Raw genomic sequence first — 25919 nt, 5'->3', positions numbered from 1 at the left:
TTTGAGGAATCCGTTTTTTTTAATCAAAAACCTGATACGGGAACTGTATTACAAAAATGTGGTGTGAACCCAGCCTATACATGACTTTGGTTGGTAGTAGGGATCGACCGATTATCGGTTTGGCCGATATTATCGGCTGAAATTCACGATTTGGGACGTTATCGGCAATTACCTTGCCGATAATCCGATAATGCACCGCGCCGCACCCCACACCACCACGCTGCACAGCACCCCTCACCACCGCACTGCGCCGCACCCCCCACCACACCGCCCCGGCCAGAGACCACCGCCGCCGCTGCCCCATTGCCTCCCCCATCCCTGGTTTTATAATTACCTTTTCCCGTGGCCCGGGGTCCGCGCTATTTCTGGCTCCTGCGCCGTCCTGTGTTACACTGTGCGCTGCGCAGCGCAATGACGAGTGACATCCTCAACGCGACGTCACCGTCATTGGGCACAGTGACAGCTCAGGACGACGGCGGCGGAGACAGAAGTAGAGCGGACCCCGGGAACAGGTAATTATAAAACCGGGAATGGTGGAGGCAACGGGGCAGCGGCGGCGGTGATAGGACTCAGGACAGGCAGGTGGAGAGAAGCTGGCGGCGGTCTCTGGCACCCCCACCGAACCGTCCTGGCCAGAGACCGTCGCCGCTGCCCCATTGCCTCCCCCGTTCAGGGTTTTATAATTACCGTATTTATCGGGGTATACCACGCACCGGCCTATAACACGCACCCTCATTTTACCACGGATATTTGGGTAAAAAAAGTTTTTTACCCAAATATCCATGAAAAAATGAGGGTGCGTGTGTGCACGTGTATACCCCGATATACCCCCAGGAAAGGCAGGGGGAGAGAGGCCGTCGCTGCCCGCTTCTCTCCCCCTGCCTTTCCTGGGGTCTAGAGCGCTGCTGTCGGCCCTTCTCACCCCCTGGTTATCGGCGCCGCTGCCCGTTCTGTCCCCCTGACTATCGGCGCCGGCGCCGATAGCCAGGGGGAGAGAAGCGGCGCCGACAGCCAGGGGGAGAGAAGGGGCAGCGGCACCCATTTCCGGCGCTGCTGCCCCGTTGCCTCCCCCTATCCCCGGTGGCATAATTACCTGAGTCCGGTCCGCGCTGCTCCAGGCCTCCGTCGTGCGTCCCCAGCGTCGTTGCTATGCACGGCGCGGCGCTCTGACGTCATGCGCCGCGCCGTTCAGCGCATAGCAATGACGCCGGGGAAGCACGACGGAGGCCTGGAGCAGTGGAGCAGCGCGGACCGGACTCAGGTAATTATGCCACCGGGCCACCGATAACCAGGGGGTGAAAAGGGCCGACAGCAGCGCTCTAGACCCCAGGAAAGGCAGGGGGAGAGAAGCGGGCAGCGACGGCCTCTCTCCCCCTGCCTTTCCTGGGGGTGTATCGGCGTATAACACGCACACAGACTTTAGGCTAAAAATTTTAGCCTAAAAAGTGCGTGTTATACGCCGATAAATACGGTACCAGTTCCCTTGGTCTGGGGCAGGAGCAAAAAATTCCCATAGCAAACCTCTCCTGCTCTGGACAGTTCCTAACATGGACAGAGGTGTCAGCAGAGAGCATTGTGCAAGCATTGTGGTCAGACAGAAAAGTACTACACAACTTCCTGTGGAGCATGCAGCAGCTGATAAGTACTGTAAGGATTCAGATTTTTAAATAGAAATAAAAAAGTTTTTTTTTTTACACCCCTTTAGGGTCTATTTACACATACAGTATTTTGCGCAGATTTGATGCACAGATTTGATGCGCAGGATTTCATGCTGTGTTCCGTCATTCAGTTTACATTGAAAACTGCAGCAGAAAATCCTGCGCATCAAATCTGCGCAGAATACTGTACGTGTGAATAGACCATTAAAGGATTTTTTGGGGGGTGAAATTTCTCTGTGTAGTGTTCTTTGGAGTCCATAGCTGCATACCCAGCCACACTATCCCTCAAGTAGACATATAGGGAGATTTATCAAAACCTGTGCAAAGGAAAAGTTGCCCAGTTGCCCATAGCAACCAATCAGCTCTCTTCTTTCATTTTTAACAAGGCCTCTGCAAAATGAAAGAAGAAATCTGATTGGTTGCTATGGGCAACTGGGCAACTTTTCCTCTGAACAAGTTTTGATAAATCTCCCCCATAATAGAGATTTATCAAAACCTATCCAGAGGAAAAGTTGTCCAGTTGCCCATAGCAACCAATCAGATCGCTTCTTTCATTTTTAACAAGGCCTCTGCAAAGTGAAAGAAGCGATCTGATTGGTTGCTATGGGCAACTGGGCAACTTTTCCTTTGCACAGGTTTTGATAAATCTCCCCTGTCCCCATACATGTTCTCCTACCATGTCTATTGCAGTATTTCTCAACTATGGTGCCTCCAGCTGTTGCAAAACTACCACTCCCAGCATGCCCGGACAGCCGTTGGCTGTCCGGGCATGCTGGGAGTTGTAGTTTTGCAACAGCTGGAGGCACCCTGGTTGGGAAACACTGGTCTATTGTGTATAGGGAACAGTATATATGGCTCCACTGGTCAGCGTGACCATGTGGCGCCTGCTATGAGACGATGCCAGGCAGAATAAGTTGAAACATCTGGATTTTAAGAGCAGGGTTCTGCATCACAGGGAATAAGTGACCGAAATGTTTGCACAGCTGGAGACAAGCAGCGCCCCATGTTGCTTTCATATAGGAGTGACTCAGCGTCACCGCGCGGTGACACATACGGACAAACCTTGGCACGCCAGGCCTGGATACTGACACGAAGGCAAAATCTAGAAAAACAAAAACAATTGTACATCCACTGAAAGAAAAGGAATATTCAGCAAAATAATGACCCGGCAGATTGACGTCATATACGTGAACCACTAAGAGGGTGCAAGGGCACCTACATACACCCGGTACTTTGTATCCCAACCAGGGTGTCTCCAGCTGTTGCAAAACTACAACTCCCAGCATGCTGGGAGTTGTAGTTTTGCAACAGCTGGAGGCACCCCGCTTGCGAAACACTGGAACAGATGCAAATTTGTATTCACATGGTATCTCTCATAGCCATCCAAAGGGAACGAATACAATGTATCACTTGTTTGCTGTGAACAATGGCCGTACTTAATAAGGACACAGCCCATTTTGACCTTGAGGACAAGGGCCAATTTTCCTTTTTCTTTTTCCCCTTTTTGTTTTTTTCCCCTCCTCGCCTTCTAAGAGACATTACTCTTTTTACTTTTCCATCCACAGATCCATAGTAGGGCTTGTTTTTTATTTATTTATCTTTTTGTACAATTCTACTTTACAAGGACGCTTTTCATTTTACCATAACATGTACCGCAAAAAAAAATAATAATAATAATAATATAAAATAATAATAATCAGGAGAAATTGGGAAAAAAATGCAATTTTGCTACTTTTGCTTCTTACTGTGTTTTTACTTAGGGCACTTTTTGTAAACTGGCTATTTCCTGTTGGAGTTTGTTCCCTCAAACTACAAGTCCCATGACATCTTGTTTGTAGGTTTGAGGTCTTTATTTCTCCTCCCACACATCAGCCACCCCACCCATTGAAATACACCTATGATCCCTTCCATGTAATAGACTAGTGTTTTCTAACCAGGGTGCCTCCAGCTGTTGCAAAACTACAATTCACTGCAGAATGATCTCCCTCCCACCCAGTGGTCGCTCTACGCATTGAAGCAGACAGGTTCCCTTTGGACGCCTGACTAGTGATGTTGTGTCTCGGGGCGCACCCCAACCTGACAAAACTTGAGATGTCACTTATTTTGTATTATGTTAAAAATAAACATTGGGGCAAAAATCACAGAAGAATTGCGAGACCACCATAAACCCCAGGTACAGACATTATTAGAGTTGAGCGAATTTACAGTAAATTGGCTCATAGCGAACCTCGCAGCTCGGCTGTCGATTACTTTAGTCTGCGTAAATTAGTTCAGTTTTCCAAGGACTCTGGTTGCCTGGAAAAGTCTGAGATGACAGTCTTAGGTCTCCTAGGTCTGTATCCACCTTTTTCAGGCAACTGGAGCCCTTGGAAAGCTGAATTAATTTATGCAGACTAAAGTAATCAACAGCCGAGCTGCGAGGTTCGCTATGAGCCAATTTACTGTAAATTCGCTCAACTCTAGACACTATATTATGAACTACACTAACTTTAAAGCCCGTGTAGCATAGTCAAATAAAAAAAAAAATCCCGGAATACCCCTTTAACACAATGGCAAAGAAGGATTGAGATTTTTTTTAAGCTGCTGCCGGAGGAGTCTGACAATAGCTTTCTCCCCATTTAGTACACATGCATGCTCAGCCAAGCAAAGTGTGCTTGCACATCAGGGTTTAGCAGAAATATTTCTGCTGACAGTGTGCTCCTTTGTGAATGACCAGCTTTAGTTAGTCATAAGAAGCTCATTAAATGCTACATTACACAACATATAGGGCCCAACAGCTAGACGTGTAGGAGCCCTCAATCTGGAGCATATATAGGACATTCAGCATCAAGGGTGGATTAATTACATTTAACTCCGGTTTTGCTGGACTCTGGCACACACCCATTTTATAGGACAGAGTTGACTCTAGTTAACTTTCCGAGAACAAGTCATTGGGGTGTGACCAATAAACAGGTTTAGATGCCGGAGAAATGAAGGTCAAAGGCCATAGAGGAGAAAAAGGCTCTGTGACCAATTACTTCCCAGTCTCTTCATCTCTTGATGTATTCAGGCTTATTGGAGACATTCTTACCCACATTCTGAATATTTTCCATATGAGTTATGCAATGGAAAAATAGAGAATTATTAAGTGGTGCAAAAAACTTTCGGTACATGGTGTAACACCATTAGGAACGCTCTTGGCGTCACCCACATGGGAGCACTGCTTTAAATAAGAATAGCGCTCTAGTCATCATGGACTTTTATGGGAGCAGATGTGGGATCATGATGTTTTCGATAAGTTTCCTGATATTGAGAAGTATTGTGGGTAGAGACTTGTTTTTATGGATCATGTAAGCGTGCCAAGTACAATAGGATCTTTTTTTCATAAACCCTTGGGTGGACCTTGGAGCCAGTCAGATCCAGTGAGCAGACAAGATCTCCCATAAATACCTGGCATCCAGAAGAAAATGTCTACCTCTATATCTGTTTAAAGGGGTGTTCCGGCCAAATATATGTTATCCCCTATCCAAAGGATAGGGGATGAGATGTCTGATCGCGGGGGGCTCGCCGCTGGGACTTCACGCCACACGCCCTCCATTCATGACGTCACTTCTCCAATCCCGGAAACAAGGAGGTTTCCGAGACTGGAGACGCAGCCCCGCATAGAATGCGGGTGCTGCACGGAGATCGCGGGGGTCCCAGCGGCGGACCTCCCGCGATTAGACATCTTATCCCCTATTCTTTGGATAGGGAATAAGATGTATTTGGCCGGAATACCCCTTAAAGAGCTAAGAACTGGGCTATGTAGTGGTTGGAAAAGGTGGGAGCTAACAATACTTTTCATAGGCTATAACCTTGAGTCGTCGTATAATATAGAACAGGATCAACCTCTTATGAAATGGCACTCATGGTGCCTGACTGTCCTAAAGTGATGTATGGAACACACCTTCTTCATTTACATCCGAATTGTGCCACTTTGGGCCCACAAACAAACAGAGCCACATCCAGACCTATTGGCGCATAGAGTTTTGACAATGTATGGCAAAGTTATTACCCAAAAATGTACTATGTGCTTTGACTATGCTCAAAAGTAGGTGATTGTATTCTTCATATTGCGGATGAAGGGTCCTTCATGGTGTTGCCATCTGTACTATATTAAGATTTTCAGACACATAAAAGCAAAATTGTCCAAAGCTGTCGATTTTGGTGGGACCAGCAGACTATGTATATTGGGGTTTGTTGACTCTTCCCCGACAGATGATGTCAAAAGACATGTTGAATTTTAAGAGGTAGATAAGTTACCACTAGAGGTGGCTTTGGTTTATTTCCCCCTTCCCACTGAAAACACATACCTCCTCAGCCAAACGGAGTGTGCATTTATATGGGGAGGACGGGTGAAAGAGCCATCAACCTAACAAGAATTAGTAGATATTAGAAAGTGGCACTCATCAGGTAGGAGAGATAAAATCTTCAATGCTTTATTACAATCATTAAAACATCATGCGGCTTTGGCACTTCAGCAGAGGGAGGAGAGAAGATATGGTTAAGGATAGCGGTAGCTACTTCATGTCATAATGTGCTTTGTGAGGCTTTAACCATATCTTGTCTCCTTCCTCTGCTGAAGTGCCGAAACCGCATGATGTTTTAATGATTGTAATAAAGCGTTGAAGATTTTATCTCTCCTCCCTGGTGAGTGCCGCTTTCTAATATTTTATTTACAGTATTTATGAAGTGGTCTTGGTTCTACAATACTTACTATTAAGCAGATGTTACGATCTTACTGTGACGGCTGAGTAGTGGATCCGCTGACCTGTGTGAACAATGGCTGAACCGCACGAGGGAGCAGAGTATAAGGTGCTGCTGGTTTTCACCAGAGCCCGCCGCAAAGCAGGATGGACTTGCAGCAGCAGTTGACATCCAGATCCCTACCCCTGGTAAGATCCGTCCACACAGGTTGCCCAGATGGAACTTGGCACAGATGGTTAGCGTAGTCAGGAAGAAGCACAGGTCAGAAGGCAGGCAGCAAAGGAGCAAGGTCAAGTCACAGGCTAGAGGTCAGGAACACAAATATGGCACACTATACATAACGATTTCTCTAAGGCACAAGACACGAAGATCCGGCACCATGATGGGGAGGTGCGGGACTTATATAGAGTCCGCCCAGCAGGTGACCAATTATGGGCGTACTGGCCCTTTAAATCTAGCAACACCGGTGTGCGCCGGTGAAGCAGAAGGACCGGGGACAGCAGGAGGTGAGGAGACATCCAGGACTCGTATGCAGGCGTGTTCCGCATAGCGAGTCCCGGAGCCACCGCAGGCACTAGATCGGGGGGCGCTCACAGTTGGATAGAATGGCCAGAGCGTTGTCCCTAGCAATGCCTGGGACACGCTGGTGGGAACGTCCCACACAGCAAGTCCTGGGACCAAGCATGACGGGAGAGGGGGCGCTCACGGCCAGAATGAATATCCGGAGCGCTGCCCCTAACAGCGGGGTACCTCCAATCAGTCCCCCATCAACTGCTAGTTTACACGTATACTGAATATCCTACTCCTACCCCGGCAGGTAGTAGTTGGTTCATGCCTCCTTTTTACAAAGGATTCTAACAAGAATTAGGTTGACAACTATTGAATGTGTATGGGCACCTTTACACTTACATCATACATTGTTTATATTGTGTGTACATTGATTATATTGCTGTTATTATCTCCAATTCTTACACCTGTCTTCACTATCTCTTCTAGGTGCCTTTGTGATCTGCTGGACTCCAGGCCAAATTGTTCTCCTTCTGGACGGCTTGGGGTGCAAAAGCTGCAATGTCCTGGCTGTTGAGAAATACTTCCTGCTCCTCGCTGAGATCAACTCCGTCATCAATCCCATCGTGTACTCCTACAGAGACAATGAGATGAGGGCTACCTTTAAGCAGATCCTTTGCTTCTGCTGCAATCGAGGGTCCAAGTACTCACCTTCCGTCAAGTCAACGAATACGGAGAGGAGAATATTGGCTGACAATGGACATATGGTTCGGGATTCCACACTATAAAACCACTTTGGTGCCGACTCTGAATTAACTCCTTGGTCACCAGGACTGCATCCCATGGAGAAGGTGCTACTGTGGTACAATGGGCACCATTGATAACCCATGGGGAGAAATCACTATTAGACTGAGTAGATGATAATAACTGGGACAGAACAATTTTCCTTGGCTTTCCCCATAAATTCCTTTATGATGGGATGAATTATTGTCACTGATCCAAGGAGAAGTCATCTTACCTCAGCATCTGAGCTCAGTGAATCTAGAACAATAAAGCGCACTGATGTCTTCTGAATTAGGTGAGGCCTTAGGATGCCTATTAAGGACATGTACATAAGTTATTTTAAAGAGAGGAGAAAGAAGAAGATTTTAGATAATATAATGAAAGTGAGCGATATCATTTTTGGGGAATAAACTGGAAAGATATGAATCTTTTTTCAGTAGAATATATGATCCACTGAAGGTTGACGTGGCTTATAGTTCCTTGATCCTCCATGGTGGAATCATGGCAGAAGACGCTTTATAAAGAGTATGAACCCTACATGCAAAGATCATACAAGGCAAAATGTTGGTGATGGTTGTGGAGTCAGATTGTTGCAGAACACATGGTAGCAAGACTCTTTATAAAGGTTGCTACACCCTAATGGAACTGATCCAGGTGGTCTATACACTTTTTGTCATGGTGCCCCAAATCCAGCTTCTGGAAATACAAGTGCAAAACAACTCAAAGCACTGTTGTTGCCCCCGGCAACCAATCGAATCTAAAATAATAACCCAAAAAAGATTGGTTGCTATAGACATTTTTTTTTATGTAGATTTTGTTTTTATATAATATTCCAGTTGTTTAGGGTACAAGCTGGACTATGAGCAAGAAGTACACTGTCTACATAAAGGGGTTTTCTGGGTCTTAAACACTGATGACGCTAGGATAGGCCATCGTTGTGGGATGAGCAGCAGTAGCGTATACAGCCATCCATACACCCGAGCAGTGTCCCATCATTGTTGGGGTCTCAGAGGTCAGACTTTCAGACAGAGAACCTATGTAAATCTGAGAAAAATGTGCTGTAAATTGACATGTTAAAGGGGCTATCCATGTAATGGTCTGGAGATCGTGGGGGGGTCCCTGCAGTCTCCTGAATGGGTCCTTGCCGTGCAATATGGCCCCCGCCTTCCAAGGTGTACTAGTCACTGCAGTGATGTGTTGCTTAGCCAATCACCGACTGAAGCAGGACGAGTGGCCCTTCACTGTAGAGACTAGTACACTTTGGAAGGTGGGGGGCAGAGTACTCTGGGAGGAGTTGGACCCTGTTCTTGAGATCAAGGGGGGACCCCCTAAAACTAGACACTGGATAACCCCTTTAAAGAAAAGTGGTCAGAAGAGGACAATATATGTTTAGGTGACTGAAGATATGAAGCGGCATATCTACGTTAAAGGGGTACTCCGCCCCTAGACATCTTATACCTTATCCAAAGGATAGGAGATAAGATGTCTGATCACGGGGGTCCCGCCACAATCTCTGTGCAGCACCTGGCGTTCTTTTAGTGGGGTGGTGATGTCACTGCCACACCCCTTGTTACATTACTCCACGCCCCCTCAATGAAAGTCTATTGGAGGTGACGTAACGTTGTCACAACCCCCGCCGCCCGCTCCAAGCATTCAAAACAAAATGTTCCGAACACTGGGGCAGCGGAGTACCCCTTTAAGGAGTTGTATGAGAAATGGCACCACTCTTGTCCATGGGCTGGGTCTGGGGTTACAGCTGTTGCTGAAGTAGGGTCGGCACTTCGTATATACTTGGTGCCTGCAGATAGAAAACCCAAACACAATAGAAAACTAATTTCTATTCACCATAAATTGTATACACAAACGACTCACATGACACATTTTGGCAATAGCCATTGTCAATTACAGTTGACACAGGCTATTGCCGAAATGCATCCTGCGAGTCGCTTCTGCGAACAACTTATCGTGAATAAACACGAAAATCTAATTCAAGAAATGGTGAGTGCTGAGATTCTTTTCTATTGGTGTCAGCTGAGCACCTTTAAAGGGGTTATCCAGGAATTGAAAAACACGTCATTTCTTTCCAAAACAGCTCCCCGTCTGTCTCCAGATTGTGTGTGGTATAACAACTTGGCTCCATTCACTTCAATAGAACTGAGCTGCAAAACAACACCCAACCTGGAGACAGACAGGGATCGGTTTTGAAAGAAATTACCTGTGTTTTTCTATTCCTAGACAACCCCTTTAAAGTGAATAAGAGTGTTGCTGTTTCTGGGGGGGAAAAAAATCCCTTTTATCCATTTTCCCTTCAAGCACCTTCTATTATATGTAAAAAAAAATTATATACATAAATGTATATATATATATATATATATATAAACATATATTTTGTCACTGAACTTTATATATTTTTTTTATTGTTAAATCTCCTTGTATCGTTTTGTTATTTAATGTCCTCTATTTTTTTACACAGTAAAAAAAAAAAATACATATAAAATTCTATTCTTGGTCTCCTTATCACTGTTTAGTCCATAATCTAGATAGAAACATTGATCCTAAATTCACATGCGTAACGTGTATTAAAGGGGTACTCCACTGCCCCAACGTTCAGAACATTTTGTTCTGCACGGGTGCGGACTGCGAGGGTTGTAACATCATGGCCATGACGTCACACACCCTCAATGCAAGTCTATGGGAGGGGGCGTGGCCTCCTCCCATAGACTTGCATTGAGGGGGGGTTGGCGTGATGCCACGAGGGGTGTTGCTATGACGTCACGACCCCCGCAGCCCGCAACCAGCGTTTGGAACAATACGTTCCGAACGCTGGGGCAGTGGAGTACCCCTTTATTGTATTTTATTTCACGCCCTTATTTTCTTCCGTAATCACCAAAAAATAAACATAAAATCTGTCAATTTTTTTGCCAATTATGGATGAAAATGAGTGCACAAAATAAATACATTTTAAACAGTTTGAAGTTGCACAGGTTATTTTACTGCAACATATGACAATAATATGCCATGGAGTCCTAGATATAGGTTTAAAAAAATATATAAAGGTTTCACTCATAGAAACCAAGGCCAAGAAAAAGTGTCAATGGAACCCGTCATCCAATCAGATAACAGCTTGTCTCCAGAGCAATGCTGCCTAAGGCATGTGCCTAGTTGGCTTGTATCTTAAATGCCATCACATCTGCTTTAATAAAACCGCTTTTATTTTTACATTAGTTTGAGTATTATAAATTTGCCTTTTTGCTCTTTGCAGTGGATTGTCATGGTTGCACATAGTCCATCAAACCCTCTAGCTCAGTGCTTCCCAACCAATGCGCCTCCAGCTGTTGAAAAACTACAACTCCCCGACAGAGTACCTGTCACCAAACTAAACTTTTAATATATTGTTCCTTATGTAATTATAAGACACTTTGTTATTTACTTGCTGTTAAAATTCTTAACCTTTATATGTTTTTAATATGATTGATAAAACGGCCACTAGGTGGCTCTGTTCTGTTCCTTGCTTCAAGTCTAACAGTTAGTTTGGTCTCCTCCCGGCCTGGCAGGAGGCTAAACTCAGGAGGTGCATGGGGGGCAAGGAGAGGCACAGCTTTCTTAGACTTCAGTGACTTTGTGCCTGCTGGGGAGCGCCCACTTTCTCCTGCCGGGAGCTCACACAATGTGAGCAAGGGGAAAGGTATGTACACAGCTTTTTAAAACTCTGAAAACTTTTTAAAGGCAGGAGGGGTGTTAGGAGTATTTAGGGAATATAATCTGAGTTAGATTATAAAATATGGTTTGATGACAGGTCCTCTTTAACATTGGTTACAGATTGGATGCATGATGAATGAAAAAGGACTTTACATTCTCTTATACACTGTTATTACTACTGCAGGGTCTGTGGTGGCAGGAAGTGACACAAGAGAACACTAAAGATAGTGCTGGAGCTTTATAAAAAGTTGTCTAGAGGAAATGTTGCCGAGTTGTCCATAGCAACCAATCAGATTTCTTCTTTCATTTTTGAAAAGGCCTCTGAACCTTTGAAAAATGAAAGAAGCAATCTGATTGGTTGCTATTGGCAACTCAGCAACTTTTCCCCTGGAAAGGTTTCCATAACCCCCCCCCCCCCCCCCCCCCAGTATCTCTGTGTCAAACAACACCCCTCAGGGCCTATACTACACATACGAAATGTATCAGTCCCTTTAAAGACTGACACAAAGCATACAAATGTAAAACATCTACAACAATCTTCACTGAGCACCTAAAAAAAAATCTGATCTTCACTGAGCACCCATAAAAGTTCACGCCATAACTCCCTCCACAGAGCCCCTCCCATGAGGTGCATAACATACATGCTAAAGTATCTACTCCTGATGAGAAGAAGATATAAGTGAACCACCATTTGGTAATCACATGTAATTTCCTGATCCTGCACTATACTCTGTGATCAATGCCAGGAAGAAAAAGGGTAAGGGATCAGTTTCAGGATGTAAACAAGTTGAGATCTATGCACAGATTATAAGCAATATTTGCTACAACCATATAAATCTCAAATATTAAGTTGCCTTTACATAAAACACAAATGAGGAACAATCTGTGTGTACTCCAGGAAATAAACATTTGAATAGTATACAACCTAATGCAAATGAGATTTTCAGTCCCTGGCTGTTTAGCTCTAGTTATATCAGGAGACAGTCTGGCACAGATGATAAGATCTTGACCATTTGCACCACCAGGGCTGTAGCTTCCATGAGGCACAGGGGGTGCAGCTGCCAGGCACAGAGGGCGCAGCTGCCAGGCACAGGGGGCGCAGCTGCCAGGGCTGAATTTGCCTGCCAAGATAAAGAGGCAATGCCCAATAAGCCAGTCTTCCCCTTGTCGCTGCCCAGGGGCAAGGAGTCTGTCTGTAAATAGTAGCCCCTACTCCTGTACATACATTATGCCAATAGTTTAGCTTCCTACATATAGGGTCTCCTGTGCTGTACAGCGAAGTAACCTTATGCTGCAGGCTGCACAATGATGTCATTTACACGTGAAAGAGCAGAAGATGAAAAGAACCCAGCCTTAGTGTGGGAGTGTTTTTTTTTTTTTTTTAGGAGGATACCTAAGGGGGGGCTGGGTTGAGGGAAGAATTACCTACCTACTTGCTAAGGTATCAACCCAATGGGAGGGATTCCCTAGCTTCCTACTGGGGGGCTTCTACCTAATAGAGGAAGGGGGATTATCTACCTATTTATTGGGCTTCTACCTAATAGTGGTAACATTTCCTACCTACTGGGGGCTTTTACCTAAAGGGAGGAACTAGCTATCCACCTTTCCCCCTAACACACTTACCTACTCACACATACTATGCAGAGCACTATCAGACATGAGAGAGTACAGAGGAGTCCTATCAGACAGGGGAGAGCACAGAGGTGTGCTACCAGACAGGAGAGAGCACAGAGGAGTACTATCAGACAGGAGATAGCACAGAGGAGTACTATCAGACAGGAGAGAGCACAGAGGAGTCCTATCAGACAGGATAGAGCACAGAAGAGTCCTATCAGACAGAAGTGAGCACATAGAAGTCCAATCAGATAGGAGAGAGCACAGGGGAGTGCTACCAGACAGGAGAGAGCACAGAGGAGTCCTGTCAGACAGTAGAGAGCACAGAGAAGTTTTATCAGATAGGGGAGAACACAGAGGAGTGTTATCAGATAGGAGAGAGCACAGAGAAGTCCTATCAGACAGAAAGAGCACAGAGAAGTCCTATCAGACAGAAGAGAGCACAGAGGAGTGCTATCAGACAGGAGAGAGCACAGAGGAGTACTATCAGACAGGTGAGAACACAGAGGAGTATTATCAGGCAGCAGAGAGTAAAGAGGAGTCCTATCAGACAGGAGAGAGCACAGAGGAGTACTATCAGACAGGCGAGAGCACAGAGGAGTGGTATCGGATAGGAGAGAGCACAGAGGAGTGCTATCAGACAGGAGAGAGCACAGAGGAATACTTTCAGACACCAAGTTGTACATAGGTTTTGTATATATAATGTTCTGTTGCTTTAATGTTTTGATCACAAGATTGTTACCCAGGAGGCTCCAGTGACCAGGTGACCCCCCCCCCCCCCAAGTGATCTATGGGCTCCTTGCACAGCACCCCAATATAACCAGGGGAGGGGCTACAATCTCTCTCTTAGTTCCTGAGGTCAAGTGCAGTAAAGTTGTTCCAGCATATGTGTCCAGAGCATTGGAGGCCTCAAGCCTAAAGTCCTACAGCCATAAGTCGGTCAGCAGTCAAGTCATCTTATTGTCAGTCACCATCTCTGTCAAGTCCATCTGTAGTCACTCTGGCCTTCATTAAAGTCAGTCTAACTACTTCAAGTCCCCGCAAGCCTGTGAGGTCCCCCTGTGTCACTGGTCACCTCTCTGGGATATTTGGCTGTACTACAAAGACTATATCACCTGTCTTGCCTCAGTAAAGCTGCTGTTATCCTTAATCTGGCGTTGGTGTCTCCATTGCCCCTGCCTAACCCAGGCTAAACCACACCCTGGTGTCATGGTAAGAAGGGGTTATTACCATCTCCCCCTTGGGCCATAACATCTGCCCTGCAGCTACATCTACCCTGCACCTTAGAGCCCGACACCACAACTTTTTGGCATCACGAACAGGATTCGGGTGTGTGCCATTTACCACAAGCCACAGGTCCTCCCCCCTAGTCTGAACTGTGTCCGAAACTGTCTGTAAAAGTCGTATCCCGATGCAACAGAATTTGCGCCAGAAAAAGTGTACGGGACTGTCACGATGCCGGCTGGCAGGTAGTGGACCCTCTGTGCCAGAGAGGGATTGGCGTGGACCGTGCTAGTGGACCGGTTCTAAGCCACTACTGGTTTTCACCAGAGCCCGCCGCAAAGCGGGATGGTCTTGCTGCGGCGGTAGTGACCAGGTCGTATCCACTAGCAACGGCTCACCTCTCTGGCTGCTGAAGATAGGCGCGGTACAAGGGAGTAGGCAGAAGCAAGGTCGGACGTAGCAGAAGGTCGGGGCAGGCAGCAAGGATCGTAGTCAGGGGCAACGGCAGAAGGTCTGGAAACACAGGCAAGGAACACACAAGGAACGCTTTCACTGGCACTAAGGCAACAAGATCCGGCAAGGGAGTGCAAGGGAAGTGAGGTAATATAGGGAAGTGCACAGGTGAAAACCCTAATTGGAACCACTGCGCCAATCAGCGGCGCAGTGGCCCTTTAAATCGCAGAGACCCGGCGCGCGCGCGCCCTAGGGAGCGGGGCCGCGCGCGCCGGGACAGAACAGACGGGGAGCGAGTCAGGTAGGGGAGCCGGGGTGCGCATCGCGAGCGGGCGCTACCCGCATCGCGAATCGCATCCCGGCTGGCAGCGGGATCGCAGCGCCCCGGGTCAGAGGACGTGACCGGAGCGCTGCAGCGGAGGGAGTGAAGCGAGCGCTCCGGGGAGGAGCGGGGACCCGGAGCGCTCGGCGTAACAGTACCCCCCCCCTTGGGTCTCCCCCTCTTCTTGGAGCCTGAGAACCTGAGGAGCAGACTTTTGTCAAGGATGTTGTCCTCAGGTTCCCAGGATCTCTCTTCAGGACCACAACCCTCCCAGTCTACTAAAAAAAAATTTTTCCCTCTGACCTTTTTGGCAGCCAAAATTTCCTTGACCGAGAAGACGTCCGAGGAGCCGGAAACAGGAGTGGGAGGAACAGATTTGGGAGAAAAACGGTTGAGGATGAGTGGTTTGAGAAGAGAGACGTGAAAGGCATTAGGGATACGAAGAGAAGGAGGAAGAAGAAGTTTATAAGAGACAGGATTAATTTGACACAAAATTTTGAAAGGACCAAGATAGCGTGGTCCCAACTTGTAGCTAGGGACACGGAAGCGGACATATTTAGCGGAGAGCCATACCTTGTCTCCAGGGGAAAAAACGGGGGGAGCTCTTCTTTTCTTATCCGCGAACCTCTTCATGCGTGAAGAAGCCTGTAAGAGAGAATTTTGGGTCTCTCTCCATATAATGGAAAGGTCACGAGAAATTTCATCCACAGCGGGCAGACCAGAGGGCAAGGGGGTAGGGAGGGGGGGAAGAGGGTGACGGCCGTACACCACGAAAAATGGGGATTTGGAGGAAGATTCAGAGACCCTGAAGTTATACGAGAATTCGGCCCATGGAAGGAGATCTGCCCAGTCATCCTGGCGGGAGGAAACAAAATGTCACAAATAATCACCCAGGATCTGGTTAATTCTTTCTACTTGTCCATTGGACTGGGGATGATATGCAGAGGAAAAATTTAATTTAATCTTGAGTTGTTTACAGAGAGCCCTCCAGAATTTAGACACGAATTGGACCCCTCTATCCGAGACAATCTGCGTAGGCAACCCGTGAAGACGAAAAATGTGTACAAAAAATTGTTTAGCCAACTGAGGCGCAGAAGGAAGACCAGGAAGAGGGATGAAATGTGCCATTTTGGAGAATCGATCAACGACCACCCAAATAACGGTGTTGCCACGGGAAGGGGGTAAATCAGTAATAAAATCCATACCAATCAGAGACCAAGGCTGTTCGGGGACAGGCAGAGGATGAAGAAAACCAGCGGGCTTCTGGCGAGGAGTCTTATCCCGGGCACAGATAGTGCAGGCTCGCACAAAGTCCCCAACATCCGTCTCCAGAGTCGGCCACCAATAGAAGCGGGAGATGAGTTGCACAGATTTCTTGATGCCCGCATGACCTGCGAGATGGGAGGAGTGACCCCATTTGAGGATTCCGAGGCGTTGGCGTGGAGAAACAAAGGTCTTTCCTGGAGGAGTCTGCCTGATGGAGGCAGGAGAAGTGGAGATCAGGCAGTCAGGTGGAATGATGTGTTGCGGAGGGAGATCAACTTCTGAGGCATCCGAGGAACGAGAGAGAGCATCGGCCCTAATGTTCTTATCGGCAGGACGAAAGTGAATCTCAAAATTAAATCGGGCAAAGAACAGAGACCACCGGGCCTGGTGAGGATTCAGCCGTTGGGCAGACTGGAGGTAGGAGAGGTTCTTGTGGTCGGTGTAGATAATAACAGGAAATCTTGATCCCTCCAGCAGATGCCTCCATTCCTCAAGTGCTAATTTAATGGCTAGAAGCTCTCGATCCCCGATGGAGTAGTTCCTCTCCGCTGGAGAGAAGGTCCTAGAGAAAAAACCACAAGTGACAGCATGCCCGGAAGAATTTTTTTGTAGAAGAACAGCTCCAGCTCCCACTGAGGAGGCATCAACCTCCAATAGGAAGGGTTTGGAAGGGTCAGGTCTGGAGAGCACGGGAGCCGAAGAAAAGGCAGACTTGAGTCGTTTAAAGGAGTCTTCTGCTTGAGGAGGCCAGGACTTGGGATCAGCATTTTTTTTGGTTAAAGCCACGATAGGAGCCACAATGGTAGAAAAATGTGGAATAAATTGTCTGTAATAATTGGCGAACCCCAAAAAGCGTTGGATAGCACGGAGTCCGGAGGGGCGTGGCCAATCTAAGACGGCAGAGAGTTTGTCTGGATCCATCTGTAGTCCCTGGCCAGAGACCAAATATCCTAGAAAAGGAAGAGATTGGCATTCAAACAGACATTTCTCAATTTTGGCATAGAGTTGGTTGTCACGAAGTCTCTGAAGAACCATACGGACATGCTGGCGGTGTTCTTCTAGATTGGCAGAAAAAATTAGGATATCGTCCAGATATACAACAACACAGGAGTATAACAGATCACGAAAAATTTCATTGACAAAGTCTTGGAAGACGGCAGGGGCATTGCACAGTCCAAAGGGCATGACCAGATACTCAAAGTGTCCATCTCTGGTGTTAAATGCCGTTTTCCACTCGTCCCCCTCTCTGATGCGGATGAGGTTATAGGCGCCTCTTAAGTCCAATTTAGTGAAGATGTGGGCACCTTGGAGGCGATCAAAGAGTTCAGAGATGAGGGGTAAGGGGTAGCGGTTCTTAACCGTGATTTTATTAAGACCGCGGTAGTCAATGCAAGGACGTAGGGTGCCATCTTTCTTGGACACAAAGAAAAATCCGGCTCCGGCAGGAGAGGAGGATTTACGGATAAAGCCCTTTTTTAGATTCTCCTGGACGTATTCGGACATGGCAAGAGTCTCTGGGGCAGAGAGAGGATAAATTCTGCCCCGGGGTGGAGTAGTACCCGGGAGGAGGTCGATAGGGCAATCATAAGGCCTGTGAGGAGGTAGAGTCTCAGCTTGTTTTTTGCAGAAAACATCCGCGAAGTCCATATAGGCCTTAGGGAGACCGGTTACTGGAGGAACCACAGAGTTACGGCAAGGGTTACTGGGAACCGGTTTTAGACAGTTCTTGGAACAAGAGGACCCCCAACTCTTGATCTCCCCAGTGGACCAATCCAGGGTTGGGGAATGAAGTTGAAGCCAGGGAAGTCCAAGGAGAATCTCCGAGGTGCAATTGGGGAGGACCAAAAGTTCAATCCTCTCATGATGAGATCCGATGCTCATAAGAAGGGGCTCCGTGCGGAAACGTATGGTACAGTCCAATCTTTCATTATTTACACAATTGATGTAGAGGGGTCTGGCGAGACTGGTCACCGGGATGTTGAACCTGTTGACGAGAGAGGCCAAAATAAAATTTCCTGCAGATCCAGAGTCCAAGAAGGCCACTGTAGAGAAGGAGAAGGCAGAGGCAGACATCCGCACAGGCACAGTAAGACGTGGAGAAGCAGAGTAGACATCAAGGACTGTCTCACCTTTGTGCGGAGTCAGCGTACGTCTTTCCAGGCGGGGAGGACGGATAGGACAATCCCTCAGGAAGTGTTCGGTACTAGCACAGTACAGGCAGAGGTTCTCCATACGGCGTCGTGTCCTCTCTTGAGGTGTCAGGCGAGACCGGTCGACCTGCATAGCCTCCACGGCGGGAGGCACAGGAACAGATTGCAGGGGACCAGAGGAGAGAGGAGCCGAGGAGACGAAACGCCTCGTGCGAACAGAGTCCATATCTTGGCGGAGTTCCTGACGCCTTTCAGAAAAACGCATGTCAATGCGAGTGGCTAGGTGAATAAGTTCATGTAGATTAGCAGGAATTTCTCGTGCGTCCAGAACATCTTTAATGTTGCTGGATAGGCCTTTTTTGAAGGTCGCGCAGAGGGCCTCATTATTCCAGGACAATTCTGAAGCAAGTGTACGGAATTGTACGGCATACTCGCCAACGGAAGAATTACCCTGGACCAGGTTCAACAGGGCAGTCTCAGCAGAAGAGGCTCGGGCAGGTTCCTCAAAGACACTTCGGATTTCCGAGAAGAAGGAGTGTACAGAGGCAGTGACGGGGTCATTGCGGTCCCAGAGCGGTGTGGCCCATGACAGGGCTTTTCCGGACAGAAGACTGACTACGAAAGCCACCTTAGACTTTTCAGTGGGAAACAGGTCCGACATCATCTCCAGATGCAGGGAACATTGGGAAAGAAAGCCACGGCAAAACTTAGAGTCCCCATCAAATTTATCCGGCAAGGATAAGCGTATCCCAGGAGCGGCCACTCGCTGCGGAGGAGGTGCAGGAGCTGGCGGAGGAGATGACTGCTGAAGCTGTGGTAGCAACTGTTGTAGCATAACGGTCAGTTGAGACAGCTGTTGGCCTTGTTGCGCTATCTGTTGTGACTGCTGGGCGACCACCGTGGTGAGGTCAGCGACAACTGGCAGAGGAACTTCAGCGGGATCCATGGCCGGATCTACTGTCACGATGCCGGCTGGCAGGTAGTGGACCCTCTGTGCCAGAGAGGGATTGGCGTGGACCGTGCTAGTGGACCGGTTCTAAGCCACTACTGGTTTTCACCAGAGCCCGCCGCAAAGCGGGATGGTCTTGCTGCGGCGGTAGTGACCAGGTCGTATCCACTAGCAACGGCTCACCTCTCTGGCTGCTGAAGATAGGCGCGGTACAAGGGAGTAGGCAGAAGCAAGGTCGGACGTAGCAGAAGGTCGGGGCAGGCAGCAAGGATCGTAGTCAGGGGCAACGGCAGAAGGTCTGGAAACACAGGCAAGGAACACACAAGGAACGCTTTCACTGGCACTAAGGCAACAAGATCCGGCAAGGGAGTGCAAGGGAAGTGAGGTAATATAGGGAAGTGCACAGGTGAAAACCCTAATTGGAACCACTGCGCCAATCAGCGGCGCAGTGGCCCTTTAAATCGCAGAGACCCGGCGCGCGCGCGCCCTAGGGAGCGGGGCCGCGCGCGCCGGGACAGAACAGACGGGGAGCGAGTCAGGTAGGGGAGCCGGGGTGCGCATCGCGAGCGGGCGCTACCCGCATCGCGAATCGCATCCCGGCTGGCAGCGGGATCGCAGCGCCCCGGGTCAGAGGACGTGACCGGAGCGCTGCAGCGGAGGGAGTGAAGCGAGCGCTCCGGGGAGGAGCGGGGACCCGGAGCGCTCGGCGTAACAGGGACTGTTGTGACTGCAAAGTGTTACTAGCAGTGCTTGTGAAATAGAGGGGGAGGTGAAGTAAAGACTGTTAATTGTCACTGTGGAGTGTAAGAAGTTAGCACCTGAAAGGGTTAACGTAGTCTGGTGTTTCCCGTGAGCGGTCGCAGCACTGCCCCGTGTTGCACGGGGGAAGACTTTACCAACCGGACCACAACAGGAAGTTCCTTGGGTGCAGCTATATTGGTGGTGGCTGCGTCTGGCTCCACTGTCCCCAGTCAAGCACCCGCTCAGCATATACTAACGATCATCATTAGCAAGTCTCCGGTATCGGGGGCGAGTTGCGTTAACCCCTAGTGCCCAGCAGCGTTACTGGGTACCTGCCACATAGTGGGGAAATCATCCAGAGTGTTCTCATCAGCCAAGACTAAGCCGCTGCAGCCCCTCACCAAGCAAGGGACAGCGCACTCAAGTCATCTTAAAGCGACAGCACACTCAATTCATCTTAAAGCGACAGCCCACTCAATTCATCTTAAAGTGACAACACGCTCAATTCTTCTTGGAGTGACGGCATACTCAAAAGGTCTACAAGATGTCAGCACCCAGCTCTCCAGATCAACCAAGCGACAGTGCCCCTTCAACTCCAGCAGCTGGATCAGCTGCTGTCCCAGCGGCCGGAATACTGCCAGTCCTGCCTGCTGTCACCATCAACAACCTGGGTGTTCCAGTGTCAGCATCAGTATTCATGGGGAACCGTTTTCGCCCTACCTACAGTGAAGACCCCTTCACCCTGAGGGATTTCAAGAAAAGGATCCAGAGTGTGTTTGTCTTTTACTCTTTCCCTCCTAATCTACAGGTGCCATTGCTCACAGGACAACTGCAGGGGTCAGCACTAGAGGAAGTCCGCACCTGGCCAGCTTCCGAGAAGGCAACTGAAGAGCAAATCTTTGAAGGCGTGAACCAGGTATTTGAATCATGTATGAAAGGCAACAGAAGCCAGGTGAGACTTTAAGAGCTTATGCTGTAGCCCTACAGAATGCCCTAGAGAATGTCCAAAAACTAGATGGTACAAGTCTTGAGCAGGGCAACAAGGTGTTAATGGACAGATTTATCGATGGGGCTCATAATAAGTGGGACAAAGCCCAGTTGAGAATGTTAGCAGTCCAAAACCCTAATTTGTCCTTCCCCGCTTTTAAGAGACTGGCTATTCAAGTGATTGAGTCCAGGACTGAGTTAGAGGAAGTTTGTACCCCTGTCCAGGAGCCACTAGGGGCGGTAGTTAGGCCCATACCACCACCATCACCGGCCCCCACCCCAGTATTATCTGCTTTGCCAGTCACCACAGCCTCTGACCTACAAAGTGTTAAGCAGGACCGGTTGACTGAGGCTGTGAAGGAGCTTGCCACCCAGGCCGCTCCACCTGACTGTGAACAGCCACCAGATAGAAAACCTGTCCCTGTTCCTGCTCCCCGCAATTTTAACCCCAGCAATCCTCTGCCCAATAGGCCCTCGGGGACTCAAAGGCCCTTTTGTACTGTCTGCAAAAAGTCAGGACATTGGAAGATGCAGTGTTGGGATTTAAACGGATTTCCCCTGAGGTCGTGGACCGGACCTCAGGAAAACAGTCACTGGGTCCAAACCCGAACAAGTCAGGACTCGCACTTTATGTTGCCTCCTGCCCCTATGTAAAAAATTGTTGTAGATGGTGTACAGTTGGAGGCGTTGATAGATACAGGGTCACAAGTATCTGCTATACCTAAAAATGTTTTCTATAAGTATTGGGATGCCAGTTTATTGTGTGAGCCTGATGATGTTGACTTCAGAGTAGTGGTGGGTAACAGGAAACGAATACCCAGACATGGATGTTGGGTACCAACCATTCAGTTGGGAGAGCATGTACTTAGAGGGCAGGGAGTGATTGTAACTAATGTGTCAGATAAAGGATCTGCTGAGTTTATATTGGGGATGAACATTATGAGAAACTGTTTAGCTGAATAAGTAGATTCCTTGCATGCCTCTCTCCCCTACATGTCTCCTTCCGGCCAGCGGGTTGCGCAGCACCACTTGAAAGTTCTACAGGCGGAGCAGAAGTTTGCCAACAAGCAGGGTGAAATCTGCAGAGTACGAGTCCAAGATATCAGGTCGGTGACCCTACAGCTCAACACAGAGACCATCATCTGGTGCTGTGCATGTCCTGGAGTAAGGAACAAGGACTATCAAACCCTGCTGGAGCCTATCCAGTTGAAAGATCATCCCCTTGTTCGAGCTGCGAGAAGCCTTGTCACAGTTACCAACGGGAGAGTCCCCATCCGGTTAGTAAACCTGTCTGATGCTGCTACTGTGTTACTTAAATACACACCAGTTGCCCAGCTGTATCTTAAAGAGGCGGATGTCATTCAAGAGAGTCAGAGTCCCTAGGCGCCGCCCCTCGTGTTGGTCCAGAAAAAAGATGAAACTATTCGCTTTTGTGTTGACTACAGAAAGTCAAACAAAGTCACACATAAAGGCGCTTATCCTCTACCCAAAATTGAAGATTCACTCACAGCCCTCGGGTCGGCTGCTTACTTCTCCACTCTGGACTTAACCAGCGGATGTTGGCAAGTGCTTATGGTCGTGGAGGACCGAGAGAAGACCCCCTTTTTAACACCCATGGGACTGTTTGAGTTTAAGAGTTTGCCGTTTGTGTTATGTAATGCCCCTGCTGCATTCCAGCATTTGAGGGAGCGGTGCCTGGGCCATTTGAATTTTCAAAGTGTCCTGTCGTACCTGGACGATGTCATTGTGTATTCCAAGTCCTACCAGGAGCACCTCAATCATCTGTCAGACGTCTTCCAAATCCTGATCACGCATGGGCTGACGATCAAACTGTCAAAGTGTCGTCTGCTTAACCCCTTAAGGACCAGGCCATTTTTCACTGTAGGAGCAGAGTGTTTTTTTGCACATCTGACCACTTTCACTTTAAGCAGTAATAACTCTGGGATGCTTTTACCTTTCATTCTGACTCCGAGATTGTTTTTTCGTGATATATTCTACTTTATGTTAGTGGTAAAATTTTGTCGATACTTGCATAATTTCTTGGTGAAAAACTCCAAAATTTGATGAAAAAATTGTAAATTTTGCATTTTTCTAACTTTGAAGCTCTCTGCTTGTAAGGAAAATAGATATTCCAAATAAATTATATTTTGATTCACAAACACAATATGTCTACTTTATGTTTACATCATAAAGTTGACATGTTTTTACTTTTGGAAGACATCAGAGGGCTTCAAAGTATAGCAGCAATTTTCCAATTTTTCACAAAATTTTCAAAATCCGAATTTTTCAGGGACCAGTTCAGGTTTGAAGTGGATTTGAGAGGTCTTCATATTTGAAATACCCCACAAATGACCCCATTATAAAAACTGCACCCCTAAAAGTATTCAAAATTACATTCAGTAAGTGTGTTAACCCTTTAGGTGTTTCACAGGAATAGATGCAAGGTGAAGGAGAAAATTCAAAATCTTCATTTTTTACACTCGCATGTTCTTGTAGACCCAGTTTTTGAATTTTTACAAGGGGTAAAAGGAAAAAAATTGTCTCAAAATTTGTAACCCAATTTCTCTTGAGTAAGGAAATACCTCATATGTGTATGTCAAGTGTTCAGTGGGTGCACTAAAGGGAAGGGAAGGAGCAACAATGGGATTTTGGAGAGTGAGTTTTTCTGAAATGGTTTTTGGTGCCAGGACAGCAAAAAAAAACAACATGGCATACTATTTTGGAAACTACACCCCTTAAGGAATGTAACAAGGGGTACAGTGAGCTTTAACGCCCCACAGGAGTTTGACGACTTTTCGTTAAAGTTGGATGTGTAAATTAATTTATTTTTTTTTTCACCAAAATGCTGGTTTTCCCACAAATTTTACTTTTTTACAATAGGAGAAAATGCCCCCCAAAATTTGTAACCCCATCTCTTCTTAGTATGGAAATACCCCATGTGTGGACGTCATTTGTAGACTGCGGGCGCACTACAGGGCCCAGAAGAGAAGGAATCACATTTGGATTTTGGAAAGCAAATTTTTCTGAAATTGTTTTTGGGGGGCCTGTCACATTTAGAAAGCCCCTATGGTGCCAGGACAGCAACCCCCCCCCCCCCCCCACATGGCATACTATTTTGGAAACTACACCCCTTAAAGGGGTATTCCAGGCAAAAACTTTTTTATATATATCAACTGGCTCCAGAAAGTTAAACAGATTTGTAAATTACTTCTATTAGAAAATGTTAATCCTTTCAGTACTTATGAGCTTCTGAAGTTAAGGTTGTTCTTTTCTGTCTAAGTGCTCTCTAATGACACCTGTCTCGGGAAACACCCAGTTTAGAAGAGGTTTGCTATGGGGATTTGCTTCTAAACTGGGCGTTTCCCGAGACAGGTGTCATCAGAGAGGACTTAGACAGAAAAGAACAACCTTAACTTCAGAAGCTCATAAGTAATGAAAGGATAAATATTTTTTAATAGAAGTAATTTACAAATCTGTTTAACTTTCTGGAGCCAGTTGATATATATAAAAAAGTTTTTGCCTGGAATACCCCTTTAAGGAACCTAACAAGGGGTACAGTGAGCTTTAACGCTCCACAGGTGTTTGACAACTTTTCGTTAAAGTTGGATGTGTAAATGAATTTTTTTTTTCACTAAAATGCTGGTTTTCCCCCAAATTTTTCTTTACTACAAGGGGTAATAGGAGAAAATGCCCCCCAAAATTTGTAACCCCATCTCTTCTGAGTATGGAAATACCCCATGTGTGGACGTCAAGTGCACTGCGGGCGCACTACAGTGCTCAGAAGAGAAAGAGTCACATTTGCAAATTTTGCTGAAATGGGGGGGGGGGGGGGGCATGTCGCATTTAGGAAGCCCCTATGGTGCCAGAACAGCAAAAAAAAAAAACACATGGCATACTATTTTGGACACTTCACCCCTCAAGGAACATAACAAGGGGTACAGTGAGTCTGAGTGGGATGTGAAAAGGAAAAATTTGAAGAAAATGACATCGTAAATTTGTAGATGCATTTATTTGGAGTAAGGACATACCTCATATCTTGATGTAAGCAGCTCTGAGGGTGCACGCCAGGTTTTGGAGGAGCAGGAGGGCATTCAGGGTCCTTGAGCTTTTGCATTGCTGCCTATGGAGCCAGAACAGGGTAAATAACTGGGGTACACTAAAAACTAAAATAGGGTACAGTGGGACATAAAATTATAAAACAGATTATGTTCACAGAATGATGACCCAGAGCATAGCCAAAACTAAAAAATATGCCCACCCCAAACCCTGTTCTCTGAATCATCATTCTGGAAATGTGATGTGTGTGGCCGTCCCTAACCTGTTGCCTCAAATGAGCACCCCACTCAGGTGGAGAGAGAGCGCTGCGCATTTGAGGCAACATAAAAAAGTCCCCGATGATAGTAACTCAGTGACCCATGACCCATTTTTGGAAAAAATACTCCCAGAGGTCTTATCAGGTTATTTTTTTTTTTTATAAAAGAGTTTTTGGGACAATTTAGTGGTTTTATGGGGTTGAAATTTGCAATGTACTCTGGACTTGGTACATTGGGGTCAAAATATGGAAAATTAAAATGAAAAGGGAAAATTTAGTACTGCATGGAAGTGTGATACTCCCTGAAGCAGTTTTTAATGCAGAGGCCCGGATGATCGGGGCAAGTGTCACATTGAGTGGTGGTGTCCTTCCATATCCCCCTCCTGTTACACACTCTGCATCTTTTCTGGGTTCGTCCCTTCTTTCCAGTGTGGGGGACTTCACCTGGAAAGTGTTGGCCTGGGACGATCCTGGCACCTATAACTTCAGTTCCTTGGTAAGTCCGGCCTGCTCTTTCCCGGTCCCCAAA

General features: G+C 47.2%; 1 protein-coding gene across 3 annotated transcripts in view; it reads left to right on the top strand.

The window, feature by feature from the left end:
* LPAR2 (lysophosphatidic acid receptor 2) overlaps positions 1 to 7678 on the top strand; it is a 68633-nt gene extending 60955 nt beyond the window's left edge. For all 3 annotated transcript variants that reach the window (XM_056570692.1, XM_056570691.1, XM_056570693.1), the window contains exon 3: positions 7380 to 7678. In XM_056570692.1, coding sequence (XP_056426667.1) covers positions 7380 to 7678 — 299 coding nt within the window. The remainder of the gene's footprint in view (positions 1 to 7379) is intronic.
* The last annotated feature ends 18241 nt before the right edge of the window (positions 7679 to 25919 follow it).

The sequence above is a fragment of the Hyla sarda genome, chromosome 4, assembly GCF_029499605.1.
Source record: "Hyla sarda isolate aHylSar1 chromosome 4, aHylSar1.hap1, whole genome shotgun sequence".
NCBI lineage: Eukaryota > Metazoa > Chordata > Amphibia > Anura > Hylidae > Hyla > Hyla sarda.
The sequence above is the reverse complement of the archived record's forward strand: the minus strand, read 5'-3'. Positions and strand labels throughout refer to the sequence as shown.